Source organism: Phoenix dactylifera, chromosome 8 (assembly GCF_009389715.1).
Source record: "Phoenix dactylifera cultivar Barhee BC4 chromosome 8, palm_55x_up_171113_PBpolish2nd_filt_p, whole genome shotgun sequence".
Classification (NCBI taxonomy): Eukaryota; Viridiplantae; Streptophyta; class Magnoliopsida; order Arecales; family Arecaceae; genus Phoenix; species Phoenix dactylifera.
In genome coordinates, this window is record NC_052399.1 from 18,869,422 (window position 1) to 18,891,100 (window position 21,679).

Here is a 21,679-nt window from a genome sequence, read left to right on the forward strand (position 1 = left end):
CTTGGTATTAAAATGTGAATCTAATATTATGGAACCCAACACTATAGTAGAGTCTAAAAATGCTGATTTCTTTGAACATATCTTTCCTATGAAACTAGGTAAAGAAAAAATTGACTCTCAGTCTCATAATAAACAAGAAAAGGAGGCACATGAAAATTATGAAATTGATTTAAGAAGAAGTAAAAGAACTAGAAAAGAGAAAAATTTTGGAAATGATTTTTACACCTTTCTTGTTGATAATGAACCTCAAACTTATAAAGAAGCAATAACTTCAGCTGATGCACCTTTTTGGAAGGAGGCTATTAATAATGAAATAGAGTCTATTATGTCTAATCATACATGGACCTTAGTTGATTTGCCTCCAGGTGCTAAATCAATTGGTTGTAAGTGGATTTTTAAAAGAAAGTTAAAACCAGATAATTCAATTGATAAGTTTAAAGCAAGATTAGTAGCAAAAGGATACTCACAAAGAAAAGATATTGATTATTTTGACACCTTTGCACCAGTTTCTAGAATTTCATCTATTAGAGTACTCATTGCATTAGCATCCATTCATAATTTAGTAATTCACCAAATGGATGTAAAAACTGCATTCTTGAATGGAGAATTAGATGAAGAAATTTACATGGAACAACCTGAAGGTTGTGTTGTTCCTGGTAATGAGCACAAAGTTTGTAAATTAGTAAAATCCTTATATGGATTAAAACAAGCACCTAAACAATGGCATGAAAAATTTGATAAAGTATTGGTATCTAATGGCTTTCTAATTAATGAGGCTGATAAGTGTGTTTATAGTAAGGTTGTTAATAATGTTGTTGTGATCATATGTTTGTATGTTGATGATATGCTTATAATGGGAACTGATTTGAATATAGTTATAGATACTAAGAAATTTTTAGCTTCAAATTTTGATATGAAAGATATGGGTGAAGCTGATGTAATTCTTGGGATTAAAATAACAAGAAGTTCTAATGGACTTATGCTATCACAAGAACACTATATTGAGAAAATTTTAAGAAAATTTGAGCATTATGATAGTAAACCCGTATCTACTCCATATGATGCTAGTATACATTTAAGGAAAAATAAAGATAATGGTATTTTACAAATAGAATATGCTCGCATCATTGGTAGTTTAATGTTTTTAGTTAACTGCACTCGTCCTGATATTGCTTATGCAGTAGGAAGATTAAGTAGGTATACTCATAATCCTAGTAAGGACCATTGGAGTGCTGTTCATAGAGTACTAAGGTACTTGAAAGGAACCATTAATTATGGTTTGTTATATCGTGGATTTCCAGCTGTACTAGAAGGGTATAGTGATGCAAATTGGATCTCTGATTCAGATGAGATGAAATCCACGAGTGGATATATCTTTACTCTTGGTGGGGGTGCAGTATCTTGGAAATCATCCAAGCAAACATGCATCGCTCGGTCTACAATGGAGTCCGAGTTTATTGCCTTAGAAAAGGCAGGTTCTGAAGCTGAATGGCTTAGAAATCTTGTGGGAGATATTCCATTATGGAATAAACCAACACCTTCTGTGTCTATTCTTTGTGATAACCAAGCTGCTATATATCGAGCTAAGAATAAAGTTTATAATGGGAAGAATAGACACATAAGGTTGAGACATAATATTGTAAGGCAGCTGCTTGATGATGGGATTATATCTCTTGAGTTTGTAAAGTCAGAGTTGAATTTGGCCGATCCTTTGACAAAACCACTAGGTAGAAAACTAGTGAGTGAAACATCGAGGGGGATGGGACTAATGCCTATATCAAAGTCAATAACGACAGAAACCCAACATGTGTGATTGGAGATCCCATGAAGCATGTTCATATGGGTAATAACAAGTCGCTAGTTGACTGTGAGTACACTATCGTATTTAATTTTGGAAAATCCATCCCTATGGTGTAGATAGTGCAAACTGCAGTAGATAAGGATGAGGTAAAGCTCTTAATGGATACCATAGTCCTTTAGGATGGTGTGTATACCTGCAGTACACACTTGATGGATCCACCTATATGGGTGTGGGAGTGGGGCCGCTTTCTATGAGAATTAGGCAGTTCTCTAAAGCACTCATGAATATCCAGGTAAGGTGCATGGCCTATTTGCACCAACCCGTTTAGAACAAGCCCAGAACTTGAGAGGTCAATGTGGGCTATGAGTCACTGTTTTACATAAAGGACTTTTGGTTCATAGAAATTTCATATTTCACCAAAAGTTCTGTAAGTCATACTTACTAGTCCTAAAAAATGGTTCATAGTCTCAAAGACACCAATTTGATGCATTGAACTCTCGCGCTCGTTAACTTATTATTGAATTTTAAAATATGTGGGGGATTGTTGGAATATTTCAAAATTCCGAGTCTGCCCTTCTCTCTCTTTTGTCTTTTTGTCTAGTGTACTTTCTTTAGTCCCACATTGGAAAGGAACAAAACTCAAAAGTTCTTTATATAGTATTCAACATTTTAACTTGGTGAAGCAAAGAAAGAAAGTAGCCCACGCGCGCATGAACCCAATGGAGGTCCAAGCCAAAATTGGCGAATCCGATCCGGAAACGTTTAACCGGGCGCGTTGCGATTATCACGCGCAGGGGGACCCCCCCCCCCGCGCGGGTGTGGGCTTGAGCCAGGTTTCTTTTTGCCGTTTTATTTTTTGAATTGTTTTGAATAAAACGTCGCGTCGCGTCTTTAAAACAGCTCTTTGGTTATCTCTTGATAAAACGTCGCGTCTTTAAAAACACCTCTTTCATAAAACGACGTGTCTTTTAAATACGCCTCTTCATTTCTTTTTAAACCCTATCAGATCCGATAGAGTTATCTAACCTATCCTCTCTCTGTTTCCGAAAGCCTCTCTGTTTCTTGTTCCCGAGAAGAGTCTCCCTGTTTTCTTCTCTGTTGTCATTCCAAGAGCGCGGTTCTGGGCTGTTCGACCGTCACTTCATCTGCGAGTGTACGCTTGGAGTGATCCAGTTGTTGTATCCTGGAGGATAGGCCGCCATTACCTGCTACACCGAGATTCAATCTCCGAGGGGCGCGATCTATTCTTAAGGACAGTGAAATCACGCCTCAACTGATAAGTTCTTCCTTCTTTCATCTATTATTTTTCTTACAGTCTCTAACTCTCTATTAAGATCAGGTTCAGGAGGCGTTTGGAATATGCAGACAACACATACGTTTCACATTAATTTTTTTATAGCCAATCAGGTCCTAATTGATCTAATGTTGCTGGTTATGAGTCTAGTGAATGCATTACTGTCCCAGTTAATATTTGATTCCTTGTTCGAAATAGACAATGAATCTACGTCCCAAGTGTGGATTCTCAGGTCCAGAGATGAGTTTAGCCACCAAATTCCATATATACGAGTCTGAAGGTGCTGGGCACAACTTTGATTCATAAATTTCGAGCCTGACTTGATCTATCTATGAAACAGGCTCAAGCTGAGACCTAAGTAACATCAAACTTGACATCCCAGTCTTGGATGTAAAAAAAATAAATTTTTTTTAAAAAAAACTGCTCAAGACCAAGTTAAACCCCAAAGCTGACAAGAAAACTTTGCATTCTTTCCTGCGTGAATGGTTAGCAATCCTGCTAAAATGTAGGAATCGATCTAGACTGACACACAACCACACCAGCACTACGTCTAACCCAAGATTGGTTGATCTCAAACACGAACTGGATCTCATCACAAGAGTGCAACAAAATTTCGTGTCAACATTTAGAATTAAATCTCAGAGATCCATTTGAGCTCAGTTTAGATTCATTTGTTTAGGAACCAAAAAGTGCTGAATAAGCAGTAAGGCGTGGGCGCGTTGGCTAATTTGTGATTGCATGACCCATTACTGCTAAAGAATCCCGTTTGTCTGTAAAATTATCAAATTGTGCTTCTACCATGCAATAATCCCTCTATAGTTTTTAATAGAAAATGCTGCATCCCTTCTTTTTGTTATCAAGATTATGTTTGGACAATCGAGCAATTTAACAAACCAATAATTTCAATAATTTTCAGAACATGTAATCCAGCAGCCTCCCCATGTTGAGATTTCCAAAACGTGGGTAATTTGTAATTTTCAATTGATTATATTTTGCAAAAATAGTAACAACGACATAAAGCTGGATGTGTAGCATAAGCATCCATTATCAATTAAGATAAAGAAATCGGATCAAGAAGGCTCTATATATGCCGGTCTAATATCTATAAGGCGAGAAGAGAGATTTATTTGCTAGTCCTAGTCCTAGTTCAGTTCCAATAAAGATTACGAGACTAGAATAGGAAACCTCTCCTAAGAATTAAAAGAACAGAAGAGCTAGTCTTTAAGAAAAAAGATCTCATGAATGACATGCCACACTTTAACCATTCAGAAGTCTGAATTCATCGATCCACAGCTGTTTATGTAGTGTTGAAAGCCGTGAACGGAACGCCTTTGTGCCCCCACGTAAGCGTAAATCACATACTGAGGTTCTTGGCCACATCAACCGATTGTTGGCTGATTTGTCAGAGGCCTCTTCTTTGCAGGGTGGAAGAAAGAGAGGCTCGTCTTGATCTTACTTCAACCTCTGTTTCTCCTGTGACTGCCTGTCTCTATATCGGATTCTGCATTCGCTTTACAGTTCCTGTTCTCGGATGATGCTTCGTTCAGTAGGGAATACTAACGGGAAGCATCTTCTAGACACTAAATCCTCCATTACCCTTGTGAGTGCCTGGCAATTAAAAATTTATTTTAGAACGAAAGTTAGCAACCTAAAAGTGACAAATAATAACCAGCACTGGCTACATAGATTTGATAGCTACGAGGCCGTGGACAAGTCCTGCATTCAAATGAGATACAACCTCCCCTCGGCATCCAGCTTTAGCTATTAAAGTCCCATTTCTAGAGAGCCAGGAATTATTTTTGAGCCCTCCAAAAATATTTTTGAGATATCAGGTAAATTAAAAATATTCTGATTTCTCAAAAAAGTTGAAAACATCTTCTCGAGAAAATCTCCATATTGAAGCTTCTCTCCAAAGCTAAAGCTCTACTTAGCTGCAGCTGTTTTTAGTTTAATAAAACTAACTAAAACACCCACGTTAACATATCATATTGTATTATACTGCATCTAACTTTAACCATTAAATGTCAGCCACGTGGCTGGCCTCCCTGTACGCATGAGTATTTAAATAGAGAGAGGATACATCTGAAACAAGAGAAGTAAACAGTTGGGCTTTTACCCTTTCATGCTGACCACCTGATGACTGCAAACGAGTTATCCTCCACCCATCACAATGTTCTGAATGTTGGATGATATGGATGACTCGATTGATGCCCTTCCACGCACCCTCCCTCCACATTATAGATGCAAATGCTCAGGGCTCGCCGATAGAGGTAACTACGATCTGATTTAATAAAGCTGATAAAACATTCAATTTACGTCTTCTCCACAGGGCCACCAATTCTGAAACCCATGACGTAGACACACCTTGAGCACTTCAGACAACATTGTCACCACCAGCATCTAGTTTCCAAAGATAACCAAGGAGGATCCCCACTTCTCCAAGAAGAAAAAAGGAGGATACCAAGGTGGATCAAACAAAGACCAACAACGGGAAAAATCTAAGAAAATGCTTCATTGACAATAATCCTGTAGTTTGTACATTAGAGTACGCAATTTACAATGGTGATGATACCCTTCTGAATGTCAGTAACCTCGAGATGTAGCTTGATATTTATTAAACAATCTGGAAATAAAATACAGACTCATCTAACTTTAGCAGTGGAAAATCTCAATGACAAAAGAATGGCTTCCATGTCAAAGAATTAAATGGTAATATTGGCTTCCATGTCGAAGAATTAAATGGTAATATACAACTGCCTAATTCATATATTTCCGACAGTTTGGAGCTTTGCAGAGGCAGGGAACTTTGCATTCCTCAGCTTCATCAGGATCAAACAAGTAATCGTACCTACAGCAAGGAGGACGGCAACTGATTAGCCTAAAGATCATTTATGGGATATTAACCATACTGGCAGAATAGCATGAATGAGACAGCACAATGTCACCCGTCAAGCCAGTCATTCTATAACAGATCTTGGGAAAAGTACGGAAAAAATTATGAAGTGTGAGCACTAGCACTCATTTAATGTGCCACAAGTATTCTTTCACTCAAGATCAACAGCTTCAAAATTTCATAGACTAAAAAAAGAAGACTCGATACCTGTCACACAGTGCCAAATCATGATAATACAGATGCAAGGGCAAGACATTTTAGGACAAGACTGCATAAAAATGTAACTGTTGACCAACAGAGTGACCTGCTGAATTGGTTAGCTGATGAAGAAAAGGCACTCGCCTGATTAAATTTTTTTATTTCTTACTTTTAGTTACAATATCACTTTATCTAAACCCAAAGTTATGGATCTTAAGAATGATTGAAGCTGTTTTCAAATTCCACAGCAGCAGGTTTGTTATTTCTCAAGTAAGAGCCAAATTTAAACTAAGATTAGAGATTATAGAGGTAAGTAAAGAAGCAATACGTTAACTCCTCGCCTGCAGAAACATTCCTCTTGGCGATAAGTACAATCCGGCTCTGATCGTCACCAACACTCATTATTCTTGCATAGCAGTTGGGCATGCACTGCACCAAAAACCCTTAAATGTCAGAGTAGAGATAATTCTAGTAATCTGTTCTATCAAAATCTTAATCAAGGAAAAGGAAATTGTTGTCATGACTTACAGAGTGGTTAATTAGGCGTGCTATGTTTCCTTTATCTGTAGCATCAACCACCACTTCTTCACTGATTTTAAAAAGCTGCAAAAGAAAATAGATGGCACAACTATTTATAAAGAATGCATAAGCTAAAGCCAATTTGTAGTAAACCATAAAAGATTTTCCAGAAAAGCTCTCCGGCACTGCTTACATGCACTCCAAACATATGCACATGGTCGAGATCAATAAGGGATTGTACATTATGAGTTTAACTAATCATCAGAGAGAGACATGAACAAACTTTTAACCAATAGAGGTTCGGGCCAGTAGCTTTACTGCAAGATTATCAATATGAACCTTGCTGGCTAATAAAAATAAAAAAGTGGAAAAACTAAAAATCTTGAAATGATAGATTCAAAAATGAGCAAGTTTGGGAGAGCAAGACTGGCAATATACTCTAGAGTAGGCAAAGAAACTTCGAGTGATATGGTAATGTGATGATTTACTTCAATACTCCATGATTAAATTGTTAGGAAGAATTTGTGCATAGAATTCAAGGACATAGACCATGATAGGCATAGTTACAAACTTACAATATCATCTGAATCAGTGCGAAGTTATTTTGTTTCATTAGCTTATAGACTCCCAAAGCTTCATTTGCTGAATGATTCTCCTAATTAAGTCTGCTATAAAATGATCCACAATCTTTTTACTCATTCATCCATACTCAATGTACAATAATCAATTAAATAAATGGTGCTGTTGTTTCTTGGAGGTGGTGTTGTTCCTACTATTGTTGCTGTTGCCTCTTGGATGTTTGCACAAATCAATTCATGAATGTCTGCAAATGTCAAACAACTGTACAAAAGCAGTGGTTATGGATAAGGGATTTGAAGCAAAGGCGTTGGAGATGGCACAGCCTACATGATTGTCAATAGAGGATCTAGAGAACTACTGGGCCTGCCACCAAGGCTGCAAAACTAGAAAGAGAGATTGGATGCTACAGAGCTAAAGTACACATAGAAGCTTGCCTGATGGAAAGAGAATCTAGTAACATCAGAGGGAAGAATTACATCAAATAACTCAGCTCTCAGCAACCTAAAAATTCATTATATGAGCCTTTTTCCATGGAAGTACATAATCAGGATATCAGAATCAGGAGTAACTTCTTGTGGAGAGGGTATTCCACAGGTGGGAAGAATATAATTTGATGAATTGGAAGGTTGGCAAAAGAAAAGAATTTAAAGGTCTTAAACTTGTTGATACCAGGGAAATGAGTCTCACCCTGCAGGAGAATTATGACAGAAGCTGGCAGATGAAAATGAGGCCTGGGTTGCGATTATTTTAAAATGGTATTGGAAAAGATACTCAGAGGAAGCTTTTAAACCCAGAAGTAGAATAAGGGTATCAGAATTTTAAATAAGTAATTAAAAATGCTATTATTTTCGCTCTGCTACATAGGCAGTTTAGTATTCGCAAGACAACCCTTTCTGAAAGCATATATAGGCGAGTAAAGCTCCTTCAGTCCTTCAATTTCCCACTCTCTTGAATTGCTTGGAGTGGAGGCATGAATGGTGGAAGCACAATGGGAGAGTTTCATTGATGAATGAATTTTACATGAAGTTGAGAAAACCCATTGGCCAATGAAGCAAATATGCTTCTAGAATCCTGCAGCTTGGAATCTACAGCCAAATAGGTAGAAATGAGAATGTCAAGAACTAGTACATGAAGAATTCTATAGATTTTCAAAATTTCGGGTACTATCACATATACAAGATACGCCAGAGACTCTCTGTTGAAGGTAAGTGCATTTTGTTGGCTGAAAACCGATGATAGTTTAAACAAGGAAAATTCTTGCAGGAGAGCTGCTTATCTTGCAGTCAAATCAAGTGAAACAGTGAAAGATACTTCCCAACATGCCATTCAGCTGGCTCTTTGGGACCTTTTATGCTTCTTCATTAAGTTTAAATGTCACTGACAGAACAGAGACCAAGAATAAATTAAAAAAAAGTAGATGCATGCATGAGATGGCTGGGCCAGCTTTCTTCTGGAAGATCAGGGAATGGAGGTATATTCAAGGATTTTCCCTAGGAAGAAGACTGTTGCATCAGTTTTTCTATCTGGTTCGGTCTGAACCTCGCTTTCAGTTTTTGCTTCTTCTTAGACCTTAGAAATAAAACAGGTGGAATCTGCATGTTTGCTCAACAAAGTGTGAAAGCATGCAAGCACAAATTTGTATACGCACAAGCAAAGATGCAGAGATATGTAAAATAACAATTAACAAGTCAATAATTCAACATAGGTTCATTCTTCATTAGAACTTTATGTTGTATAAAGAACAGAGCCAGAAAGCTAGACGTAGGATGACTCACATAACAATCCTTTTTTTCCAGCCGATAACGTGCTTCCCTTAGATCCGCAACACTGCGTCTTACCTGCTCACCACGATATTCAACCACCTGAATATAATCTCAGGTTTGTTAGGTCCAATTTAAGAAATCAAGGGTATTTCTTTTATTCATATGTGACTAAGCAAAATGGACTATTGAAGTGTATGTATCCATATATGTACATGTCATCTCCATATGCATTCAATTCATTCATAGTGGGTAGGTGAGGGTGTGGTGTGATGGTGGTGCTGGGATGTGTGATCAGGTGGCTATGGTTATGGGCAGGCATTGGGCAGGTGCGGTTGGCTTAAATCTAAAGCTTCCAGCATTGACAATCATAAGCATCTCAATAATGATGGGTGCATCTGTGTCTGGATATTCAAATCTGAAACTTTTCACAAAAGATGAACATAAGCAATTCAGTGAATTAAGTTAATTTCCTATTCTTGAGCGTAATAAAAAGATGTCAACACTACGAATTCAAATCCCCCTAGATTAAGACAATTGAGTGAAGCAACATCTGAATCGACATAATGGGAAGGCAAAGAAGATATTTCTATCACCACCAACGCCTATGCCAACCAAAAATATAAGCTTCACTAACAATGTGAATGGAAAGTGTCAAGCCCATCAAACATTTTGTTATCCATGCATGTGTTTTGTTACCTCTGGGCCTCTTAGAGCATGACATCCACCTATTAATCTCAGATACATTCTCCTCCAAGCCTCACATTTACCTATTTCCCATAAGCCTGTTCACTAGCATTACAATGGAAACAATGAAAACAAATGTAGCATTATCACTTTTCATGTATGAACACTTGTAGATAACATCATCGACTTAAATGGACTTAGATTTCTAATGGTATTTTCCAAAATCAAGGGTGGTAATTTTTTCCTCATGCCACACAGAGATACAAGTACAGTCCTTGAATAGAGAAGGAGGAGAAGGAAATCGAGTTGCAATCTGGCTCCATCTTTTTAGATAATTCTAGGTGGCTTCTTGTAACTTGAGACTTGAGAGTAAAAGTGAAAACTTTGTTAAGGGGAGAAGAAGCATCAGGTGAGTATGAAATTGAAAGCTTAGACTCCGGAGTGGACGGAGTAATAGAAAGAAGATGCAAATAACTTGGAACAAGTTGTAGATCTTTGGTCTTGTAAGAGCAGATATAGTCTCCTAGAGAATTTTTGAATTATATCCTTAACCAGTTGGCCTATGCTGAACCCCCTGTTTCTCTCTCCAAAAAAAGAGAAGGAGAAAGGCAGATCAGAATCTATTGTCTATAAAGAAGATGAAAGCACTGAGCTGTTCCCCTCTCTTCTACTGCATGAACAAGGCAAATATTCTCAACCCCCTGTTTGTCTTTTGTCCGAAAAAGAGAAGGAGAAAGGCAGTTCAGAATCTATTTTGTATAAAGAAGATGAAAGTACTGAGATGTTCCCCTCTCTTCTACTACATGAACAAGGAAAATGATTCTCATTAGCGAAAAAAATGATCATTATTGATCCTTAAAACTGCACAGCTAAAAAAAATGCTCTTCAGTGTACAATGCTGTATGAACTTTTACTTGACAATGTACATGTTTATATGATGATTTATCTTTTCTAGAACAACTTAGTTTGCAACTAAGATAATTTAACTACAGTCCAGTCGTAAATGAAAGTATTATGATCTCAAAAGATAGCAGCAGAATAATAACATCATATACAAATAAATCATCATATTGTTCAGCAATAAGCAGCAAGCTTCTACATCATCCTAGAAGGCCTGATCAACAGATTAAAGGTTTTGAACAAATTTCATGCTTAATTACATGATCTCTACCTAGTCCACAGCACCGAATCAACTGCTATATCTTGAGGCAAAAAATCAAAATGATATCTAAATTTTTCAAAAAAAAAACTTCTGAGTACTTCATAGTTGAAAGTAGTACCATTTCTCCTTCCTGAATGTTCCGACGGGCAAAGAGGCCCCATCCATGTATTCCAGACTTACCAAAGCAGACCCTACTGTGTTCAGTTGACTGGAGACATGAGCAAACAAAGAACTAATGAGAATAAAAAAAACTGTACAGTGAAAGAAAATGTAGACGAAGAAGAAATTTACCTGCAAGTATTTAAGGCGTTCCCTGAATGTCAAAAATGATTTAGGATCCTTCTCTTCCTGTTCACAAGATCAAAGGAGTATCTTAAAATTTCCATGGATTATCACTCTCTAAATCAGAAGGATCTGAAGACTAATAACATGTGTATTGAACAGGAGAATTACCCTAGGTGCATTCAAATTTTCAATAGCATCCAAAGGATGGTGGCGAGGCCCCATCACATGGCGGGCAATAGCCTCCTCTTGTTTTCTCTGAAAAGCAGATAAACAATTTAATATAGGAATTTAATATAGGTAGAGAAGCACACAATGATTTAAGAAGGAAAAAATAAAACTAGAACTGCAATATTAACCAACACAAACAAGTATACAGAAACTCCATCTTTATATCATTAAATGTTAGCCAAATTATTCAAAGATAAGTCCAAACATGCTTATGTTCTATAGATGCTATACTCTATGTAACAAATGAAGATTATGACGAGATTTGTATGGTCTAAGGAAAAAATGTAGCAACCTATCTGTCTGTTTTACTAAAGTTAAATGGTTACCGGTACAAGAATTTACAATCAAATGACATTAAGGTTGCAAAGTGACAGACTCAACAAGGTCCAGAAACCACAATCTTTATCAAGGGGGGAAGATAAAATGAAGAATTTGTAACCGTGTTAAAAATTGTCATAGGAGCATTATTATTAAGTGTTCAGCATTTAAAGGACATCTGAATGATTTAAACACTCAGACATCAGAATTTTTAGATCCAATTTCCCAAACAAAAAGTGCTTCTGCATCGGCAAGAATAAGATCTCCAGTAACATACCTTAGTGTCTATCCTTTTGTAAATCAGGCACCTCGCAGCAGATGAAGATTCAGAAGGTGAAGTAGGTAGGGCTGCATCCTGGGTGATGTCCTTCCTAATCAGTCTCGAACCAGTCTGCTTCTCACTATTTTGGAGCAAATTTTTGGTAGAGAAAACACCTGCTGGTGTCTGCACAATCAAGACAGTATCTGGGTTTGGAGCCCTGCACAGAAAATGGTAAATTCATCTTAATTGAAATATGATATACAGGAAATTCCAATAACTCCAATTTTAACTGCAGGCTTTATACATTGCCCTGCAAATAATGGCAGCAGCAGCAGCATGCTGCTTTTTAATATTAATGCAAACAAGTGCTGCCAGCTGTACTGTACAAATTGAAATGCAATGGAGTATTCAACATCCAGAGGTCGCTTTTCATCATGCTTAGAAGAGTGCAGAAAAAGACCGCATGGGAGGTCCAAACAGCCATATGAAAGATTTTAATTACAAAATATCATGATCCAGAAAATCTTACCTGTGAAATGCGCAATATGAGACCATTTGTGTTATCTGTTTCCCATTTCTTTCTAAGCAGTGCAACTGCAATTGTCAAAGCAAATGTAAGTTCAATCATCCTTTTCCACTAGTTATCAAAATGATGATATAGCAAAAGGGGGGAAATGTAAAATGATGATCTAACATTTATAATGGAAAAAAGTTGCATTTACAAGACCATGCATAATCACTGTGCTTATAAGTCATAGTTCAATGACTTGCACATTGAACATCCTACTCAGAATTCAGGGTCTAAATCACCACGACATAAAAATAAAAAGCCTTACTAGAGCGTTCAGGGAAAAATTGTAGGAGGAATCAAGTTATTATTATGGTTTTTTCTCACATGCTTGACAAACCCAAGAAAAGAATTGAATAATTTCCCTTTAGCTTACAGTTCCAAAAATTTTGTTAGCATTTTCACAGTACGATATGTTCATCATTCATTATGATCAGTCAATACCTCCATGCGATACCCTGCTCTTGATGCACACATTGCATGATAATAAGTGGAACACTTGTAGCATTTTGTGCATGCACCATGCATCTTCTTACATATCACACATGTCTGCAGGCACAATGAAAACAAAATCAGTAATTTAATCATCTTATTTCAAAATTACAAGCTCTGAAATTGTATTGGAACGATGCCATGTTATATTTGTAGAAAACTACAGAGGACAATTATGTAAAAGATCATATCAACCACAATAACATCTTAACCTTAGTAAATGATTGTGGAGAAATATTCAATATGCCAACAGCAGGCTCCATGGTTTCATCACTGGAGAAAGAAACTTCTGGCTGAAACCAGGCACATGTAACATGGACCCATAAAGAATCAACATCTGTTGGCTTTAAAGCGCCCCCTATGAAAAAACAGGCAAAGTTATTAAGATTTATATGTACTCATAATGGAAATCAAACATGCAGCAAATTCGCCAACTAAATAAACAGTGAAGCAACTGTGTCATTGACAAATTCAATAACTAAACATAGGGCATCCAACAGGATTTTCACATATGACTTGGAAATTAAGATAGCAACCAGATCAACTTGTTCAGTTTGTAATGCAGAGGCATCTGTTTATAAAAATAAAGACATCTGTTCATAACAGATGAATAATACAAACATAATAAGATGGAAATTCAGAAATATATCGAAAAATACCTTTTACAGGACAAAGACAGCACTCCCATTTATGCAGAGGCATTTCACATGCCCTGCAAACCCAAGACGTGAAATCTTGTACATTTCGTGCTCCATAACATTCCTGGTGGACAGCTATTTGGCATCTGGAAATTATATGAATTTGATAGTAGATTATCTAAAAGAGTTCTGTCATCATCTTTTTAACTTTAGCCTGGACCCCAAGAAAAGAAATAGTGGCAGAGTAGGCTAAAAACCCAGATGATGAAAATGATTGCCTACCTGTTGCAGATAATGATTTTATTGTAATCCCAATCTTCAACCCATCTGCAGACTGCACAACGCTCTGTTGTCCATTTAGCATACACTGGATCATATGGTTCTGTCAAGAAAAAAAATCACAACCACAATTAGTTTGTCTAGTAAGGATTTCGGGGAGTGACGGGCATATGTGTAGCAATTGCTAACACAAGTTGCTAAATTAGAAGAACAGTAACATTTGAGAAGTGCTGTACCCTGCAGTGATGCTATAAGCTTCTGTTTCCTTACTTTTGGAGGTAAGCATTTAGCATGGTTTGCAGAAGACCCACCATATTGTTCTATCTGCACAATACCATGATCAAAGTTAACATTCAAAGCAATATACCAGATTCTCAACTATAAGAACATTTCATTCAGCAAAACTCTACTTTTACACCAACTGGATAGCAACATATCTTGAAAAATATTATTATTATTCGAAGAATAATGGCAATGTAGAAACCAAATATATAAATATATCAGTATTATAAATAACCAGCATAAAATGATTAAGAGCTTCGAGTAGAGATTCTGTCCAATTTTTATGATCATGGATTCCGCCTGAAGGACTTAATTTACAAGTTATGAGATGTTCATCTAAAGAAAAAGCTGAGCTAGAAACAAGTGTGCAATGCTTTCCCAGAAAAAAAGAAAAAGAAAAAGAAAAAAAGAATGATGGTCCATGGAAGCTGTAAACTTAATCAGAAAATACTGTATCTTCATCAAATACAAACCCATTTTCCCAGTGGCAGCATTGTACTTTTGACTTTAACACTAATCTTCCAATTTTTACTTCTAGAACCTGTATGCCGTTCCCACTCACAAAGTGTTGACTTCTTTGTCTTGCAAGAGCCACACTGACATAAAACCCTACAAAACCAATTTAAATGTTGATAGTTAATACACAGCTATGCAAGATACATAAATTTGTAAAGAAAATAATAAGCAATTGAACAAACACATTTGACTAGATTCTGCCATAAAGACTAGCATACAACGCCAAGCCATCCAATAATCTGATAAACCCTCCCCTGAATGAAAAATTAATAATATGGGAAAATCATAATCATATTACATCCCACACAATTTTGATCAGCCATGCGAGTCCATCTTCAATGTTTATAGCCATGAAGAACAAAAAACTACATCAAAGAAAGTTAAATTTTGAATTCCATTCTCTCTCTCTACTTCCATCAAGATCCTCCTATTTGGACTATATTAACAAAACCTTGCATCATAGCAGCCCCTATAATGTATGCACCTTGTCACAAAAATATTGCATGAAATCAGGTCTGCTTCAATTTATCCAAGATGCTGGGATTCCTTAAAATGAGATGTGCCTCAACTTAGTTCAACATTGAAAGTTAAGAAACAAGAATTGGAAGTGAGCTCCATAAAGAAACTTGAGAAGAAAGCACTGGAAATAATATACATGTGCATGAGAAAAACAAAGCACGTCCACACTAAAGCAGACAGTGGTGCCCCAGAGACACTGAAAGTGTTTGATCTTATGCATGCTCGTGAAGAAATCCACAGGTATCTTGGTAGACAAGACAGAAGTGATAAAGTACGAGAAGGGGAAAAACAGAGCAAAGTAAGGATCAATTTATACATGAACAAGGTGGTCAGGTCATGAATCACCAAATTCATGGCTATCTTATACTAGTTTAATAAACAACTCTTATGCAAGAAAGCTTCTGCCATATATTACATGTTTGTTGATTCCAAACTTCATTCAAGGCCAAGATGTTAGTTGTCCTTTTTTTTCATAACCAGAGATTTGGTTTTATTCATCATTTGACAAAGAAGACAAACTTGCCTATCCAAGATTACCAATTACCTTATTAAATAAGGATCTCATGCTATATTAATCCACTTATATTCTAACTGCTTGATATATGAAAAAGGTGGTGACTGCTCCAACATACATTAACAGAGATTGCATACCGCCAGAACTAAACCAACTAGTGTTAATGAAAAATATGTAATTAATCATTGCAACAGAAAATATAATTGACAGCCTAATTAGTCTGCCAATACATATTTCAAACCAGCATAATAGAAAAGAAACCATGTGATTTAAGTAACAATATGGCTTATTTAATTCATGCTTTGCCAAGAAAGAGTTATCTATATTTTGTCTTTAATACGAGTCAACAAACTTTGATGCTTACACATGCTGCTCTGGTAAATATATCCCTTCAATACCACAACAACAAACAATCATCTCCTCAGGAAGTCTGTGTTGCAAACTGCTGTTCTCACATCTGTTCAGAAGGCAAGCATCATTAGTTAAAATCAGTAGGTACATCCAACATTACTGTCCCAATGGCTAACGGTCAGGAAGAACGTAGTACCTAATTGTTGAATGCTTTTTCACTGTATCAGATAATTTAAAATACTTTGGCTTGCAATCAGGGCAAAAGTAATCAGTGTTTTCCAGATCCTATAAAAATAACATACGCTATCAGTGAAAACCACTCTCATACTCAAGACAGCACAAATTTGAAGAAAAAATAAAATGTTGTCAAATTATAATTGAAGCATGACTAAAGCAAGATTAAGGGAAAAAACATACCTTTAGGCTACCGCATGTTTTGTCACATTCTACATGAACCCAAACTTGACATCCATCACAACAAACCTAATTTGGAAGTCCAAATAAAAGCCTTGTCACATTTCTATCACTGGAGGATAAATAACAAATAGATTCACTCAACAGGTACATCTTATTACCCAATTTCCACCATCCGTGTGATGCCAAATTTTCTTGCATATACCGCAATACTGTTTGGACTTTAAAAGCTGCAAAAAGAGCAAAGTACACAATTGTAAACATTGTACAACATTTTAGACAAGCTATACAAGCAACACTAGCTGTCCAACTGCTAAGCAGACTTCAAAGATAAACGCACTAAAAGAAGACATTGTTGAAGCATATTAATACAAACCTTAGCACAATGTTTACATAGTAATTGTTCTGAATCATGTTTCATTTTCTTTGCACTTTTAGAAGGAAGACTCAACCCACAACTTTCACAATGAGGTCCTGATTTGTTTACAGCCTACAAAGAAAACTAAAACAATTAAATTCACATAATTCAGAAAGAAGTCCTTGTACAGCAATTATTTATTGCCGGAACACAGAAATGAAACAGCAAAAACAAAAAGAAAATACTAGAACTTCATGAAATTCAATATTGAAACGAAATGTCTACCCAACATCCTAATGTTCTAAAAGTCACAGTGTGTCCTCTGGGTTATCCATAAAAGAAAGATACCTGCATCTGTGGTTGACATTCCTGATAATGGTTCGAATCAGTGGCCTCTTGGAGACCTCCACGGACAGATTGATTATAATCAGACTGCCCAGCTGTATTCATCCCATCCATCTGAATTCCAAAGAAACCAAGCTCAGCTAAGAAAGCCTCCTCGATAGCCATCCTAAAACTGCTAGACTTGTTCTTGTACAACTGAGTTTGGCCCTGAAACCTGCAATGAAATAAGTAGTTTCCAGAAGGATCCACTTCAGAAGAAACTCTCTAAAGTTTAAGACCTTGCAGTACGGACCTGTCTAGATAGTCTATAAACGGAAAGATCATTCCTTGTTTTACCCATGCATAGTCCTGTACACCGTTAATTGCAGAAACACGTGAAACAAGATCAAAAGCGAAATATGAATATCAGCAGTAAGTATAAAAAATATCAACAAGACGACCGTATACAAACACAAATCTGGTTACCCTTTCATTTCCATTTCCATTTCCGGAGTACCCAAAAAACATCACGCAGAGAGCTCCTGGAATGCAGGAGTTCAGAACTACTTCAGGAGCTTGCTGCATTGGATCAATCACCATAGCAGGCCAAGCAGGGTACTTCTTCCCCGACTTCGCCCAAACTATATCACCCAAAACAAAATCTTCCGGCCAGTAGACATCCGCCTTCCGCTCAGCACTCTCCTTTCGAGACCTACATTCCACTGCCACTTGCTCCATACGACCAACCATTGGCTTCTCCACATAAGGTACTGAAGGTCGATATTTCTCCTCCACTCCAACCAGACTTTCATTAAGGGATGTAAGCGTGCTGTGAGAACTGGAGTACTTCTTGGCACTTAAATTTCGGCAGGCCCGATAGCACTGTTCCTCCCCCAGCAATGCGAGTGAATTGGGCTCTACAGTAACAAATGTGGCGCCTTTATAGTTCAAGCTCTGTTCTTGAGCCCCAGGAACGCCACCCGCATCATGGAAATGAGGGTCCGAGGCCTGCCCCTTGGGTTTCTCCTTCTTCCAGGGGTCAATGAGGACCGAGTCACTGAACCGGGAAGGAAGCACCTGGACCCTCCCCCTTGATGTCCGCACAATGGGCGGCCGCGCCGCCGGCTCCCCCCCATCCCGGGACCCCGATTCCACTTCGCCGGAACAGGAGACCTCGGTGCACCAGGACGACGCCACGGCCGCACAGCTCAGCTCCTCCCCGCGCCGGAACCCTCCGGCAACGTACGGCATCCCGGCGTCAGTGGAGACGTCTCCGATCATCTTAACCGGAAACGAGCCATCATCCTCCCTCCGCCGCTTCCGGCGGCTCTCTTCCGTCCCCTCCCCGTCGTCGTCGCAAACGGAGGCGCCCTCCGCGTTGCAGGCCTTCAAGCTTGGCATTCGGGCTCTCGAACTCCGCTCAAAGATCATCCTTCCAGAAACGGCGGAGGAGACCCGAAATCCTGGAGGAGGAACCCTAAATTCCCGACGAGATCGAGAAGAAAAAGAAACCCTAAGAAACCTCGAATCCGAGAAAAGAACGAAAGATGAAGAGATTACGAGGAAAGAGGGAAGAAAGAAACCCTAATTCTCTATTCCAACTCTTTGGGGGAGAATTTGGATGGGCTGATGGGACGAGAGAATACAACGCGCCTTCTGTTGGCCGTTCTTCTATTTATTTTTCTTCTTTTTTAATGTTTTTGTGGAGATTTCGTGGACGTCCGGCTCCAAATCTAAATCCCAATCGGAGTCGGAAATCGAAAGCGATGAGAGAGAAAGAGAGAGAGGGGCCGCGGGAGGTGCCGTAAGTAGCGCGTGGGTTTGGGTACGGATCTCATCCGATGCTTATATAGCCGTCAGTTGTGATGACCGACTCCAGGGGACGACCGGTGCTCGGATCCGACCGCCGTGGCCTTTTAGATACCCCTGATGGCGGGAAAGGGAAAACTGAGATGGAGGGAAGGATAATTAAAGAGGGAGGGAAGAAAATGGTGAAAGATATTTGCGCTGCTTGGCGACTGCACTCATAGTTCACATTTCCAAGTCAGTCTGGTTTGAGAGCCTCTCCCATTGTCAGCAGCTGGCTGAGCTCTGTGATAGCAGAGGAAATGGAAGATGAGGAAAGAGGCCTAATGAAAGCATTCCCCTCTACTTAGTTATTTGTTGAGCTTGAGACATGCTGGACCATTGTAGTGCCTATAGATTTTGTGATTTTCTGAGCAACGAATGCTGAGAATTCAAAACTTGGTATCCCTGATCTCAAGTTCTTGGTCTGTTGAGTTTGTTGTCTTTATAGCACCGATGAGTTTGGGATATTGGATCAACTACGCCTCAAGCTTTCCATTGTTTCATGTATTCACTTTGAAGAGATTCTCGATGCAGTCATTTTTTCTTTTTTTCCTGCATATGTTATATTCTCTGTTTTAATTTTAAGTACAACGTCGAAGTGAGCTTGCGCTGCTCCATCCATATGCAATGTCACGTAAATTTGTAACGTGGTGGACGATGGTAGAAGATATCTGACTACCTGTCAGGGCTAAGGTTCCCATCTTTTTACTTCAAAAACGCAAAGACACGAATAAGCCATCGGTAACGTCCTAGTTCCTTTCTTCTTTTTAATCATTCAAAATAGAATGTTCGCATTTAATAGTCCACAAATTGATAACTATGATGGCCGGGTTGCCACCTATCAAGTGGCATATACTAACCTCGGTAGTAGACAAGGGTGCTGACCTTAGCGCCGATCAATTTGTCGGCCTAAGCAGACAGTTGAGCCGTCGATTTGTATGAATGACAAATAGTGATAAACCATATATTTTTAGATTAAAATACATTTAAGACAGTTAAAGTTCATTAAAATGATGGTTATGACCTGTGCATTTATAAAAGCACATTGTGGGATGGTTATAGCTTGTTGTACATGTAAAACAATTATCATACAACTCCGCTATCAATCCCCGCAACATGTGTAACAAGCAGATAGTTACTAAGTAATTAAGGTGCATGTCCGTCTTTCTTAGTACTCAACATCAATTTCATCCTGTCGTAAGCTCATTCTTATGTTTGCACTCTCGCTTATGTTGCTATTTTCGCTCTCTCAAATCTCTGCTGTTCTCTAATATTCTACCATATTTAGATATTAAAGGATTCTCAATTGAACAAAATTTGATGATCTTTGATGTTGTTTTTTTGGATCCGGTTTTAGAAGATCGCTTCATCCAAGCACAACCATAACCGACCTGCTGTTTTTGAACTCGTGTTCGATCTCTCCTGCTCGAAACTAGTCCAAATTCTCTGACTAGGATTTTGGACAGCAATAAATAGAAAAGGAAAAATATAATTATTAAAATGCCACAAAATCACGCGCATTTGTTCGATTAGATAGCCCCGTCCTGGCCTGCTTCGATGCAAAATAGTGATGGGAGGTGGTGCCACGTAATATTCTCTGAACTCGGTTGCATGTACCAAGATCTAGTCACCTAGATTTTAGTGCACGAACCGTTACAACTTGGAGTGGGCCGCTACCTTTGGCAGTAGGCACGACGGCGCTGCATCCAGTGTGAATCTCGACCCCTGGAAACGCGAATAAAGCGTCATACTCTCTGGGCTTGCAGCGAGACAAACACGATCCAACCAACCAATCAGAAACAACAGGCCACGGCCGGAATATTTTTATCATCCAACTCGGCGACATCACATTCTGATGCACGAATCCACGGTTCGCACGTGTCTGCCCCTCATCCAATCAAGGAGACCAGTGACGTAGCGCGACCCTCCGAGAAATCATCATCAGAGATCAGGAGTCCTGGAAAGGTCGTCGGACTTCGGAGTAAATAATGTTTATCCACTATTGCGATTTGCGAGGATTTATTGAACTCACCGAAGGCCAAGAGCTGAGGTTTCCAACCAAAAAAGGGATGCTACCAATTCTGCCGGCCTTTCTCATACACGCCACTGGCGTGCATGGGTTCCTAGGATTTGGCACGTGCAATACAAGTGGTGAATTTCACCTGTTAGGATTATTTAGATTAGATTTTATGAATACCCTCTTGCTCTATTTTCACATACTAATCTCCTTTGCTCCTGAAAACAAGGTAGGCTTCTTATGAATTGACGCGCATATAAACTGTAAACTTAGGATGTTGCCTAAAAATTATAAGTATTCAAGATCTATGTAGCTAACGTGGGACTAAATATTTATTTATATATCTCTTTATATAAATTATAAAGATAGAAAAAGGTATTCGATGAATCTAATCTAAGGAAGATGGAAACTAGTCATACTGATAAAAACTAAAAAAAAGGAGCTACAGATGGATGAGCCTTGCCTCTAGCAATTTCTATTGTACGTAGAAGATATAGATTCTAAAATACCAGCCCAACCAAATGCATGGTTGACACAAGACATGGCCGTCTGCTAATTTGAAGCATCCTCCCC

At 38.3% G+C, this 21,679-nt stretch overlaps 1 protein-coding gene across 2 annotated transcripts; it reads right to left on the reverse strand.

Moving 5' to 3' along the window:
• Positions 1–5,584: 5,584 nt before the first annotated feature.
• Positions 5,585–19,402, reverse strand: LOC103702976 (histone-lysine N-methyltransferase ATX4-like). Of its 2 annotated transcripts, none has more exons than XR_003384848.2 (23): positions 17,728–19,402; positions 17,555–17,610; positions 17,266–17,476; positions 16,936–17,049; positions 16,721–16,789; positions 16,563–16,628; positions 16,342–16,430; positions 16,159–16,251; positions 14,719–14,854; positions 14,200–14,287; positions 13,967–14,066; positions 13,706–13,830; positions 13,259–13,404; positions 12,999–13,103; positions 12,516–12,580; positions 12,002–12,203; positions 11,347–11,433; positions 11,185–11,241; positions 11,012–11,101; positions 9,060–9,146; positions 6,715–6,789; positions 6,515–6,629; positions 5,585–5,943 (listed from the first exon to the last, which is right to left on the reverse strand). XR_003384848.2 is itself a non-coding variant. In XM_008785649.4 (23 exons), the coding sequence occupies exons 1-23, from the start codon at positions 18,670–18,672 to the stop codon at positions 5,853–5,855; spliced, it is 3,198 nt and encodes a 1,065-aa protein (XP_008783871.2). In that variant the 5' UTR covers positions 18,673–19,385; the 3' UTR covers positions 5,586–5,852. The 2 variants fall into 2 exon arrangements, 1 of the variants encoding a protein (XP_008783871.2); XM_008785649.4 differs by having other exon boundaries at positions 5,586–5,943; positions 6,515–6,615; positions 17,728–19,385.
• Between the last annotated feature and the right edge of the window lie 2,277 nt (positions 19,403–21,679).

What these genes read in the sequence shown, in the direction of transcription:
- LOC103702976 (XM_008785649.4), bottom strand. Translation starts at nt 18,672, where the DNA reads ATGATCTTTGAGCGGAGTTCGAGAGCCCGAATGCCAAGCTTGAAGGCC. An exon ending in ACACGGATGGTGGAAATTGG is followed by an intron (nt 16,629 to 16,720) that starts GTAATAAGATGT and finishes CTTCCAAATTAG; the next exon opens with GTTTGTTGTGATGGATGTCA. An exon ending in GAGCAGGGTATCGCATGGAG is followed by an intron (nt 12,581 to 12,998) that starts GTATTGACTGAT and finishes TGACAATTGCAG; the next exon opens with TTGCACTGCTTAGAAAGAAA.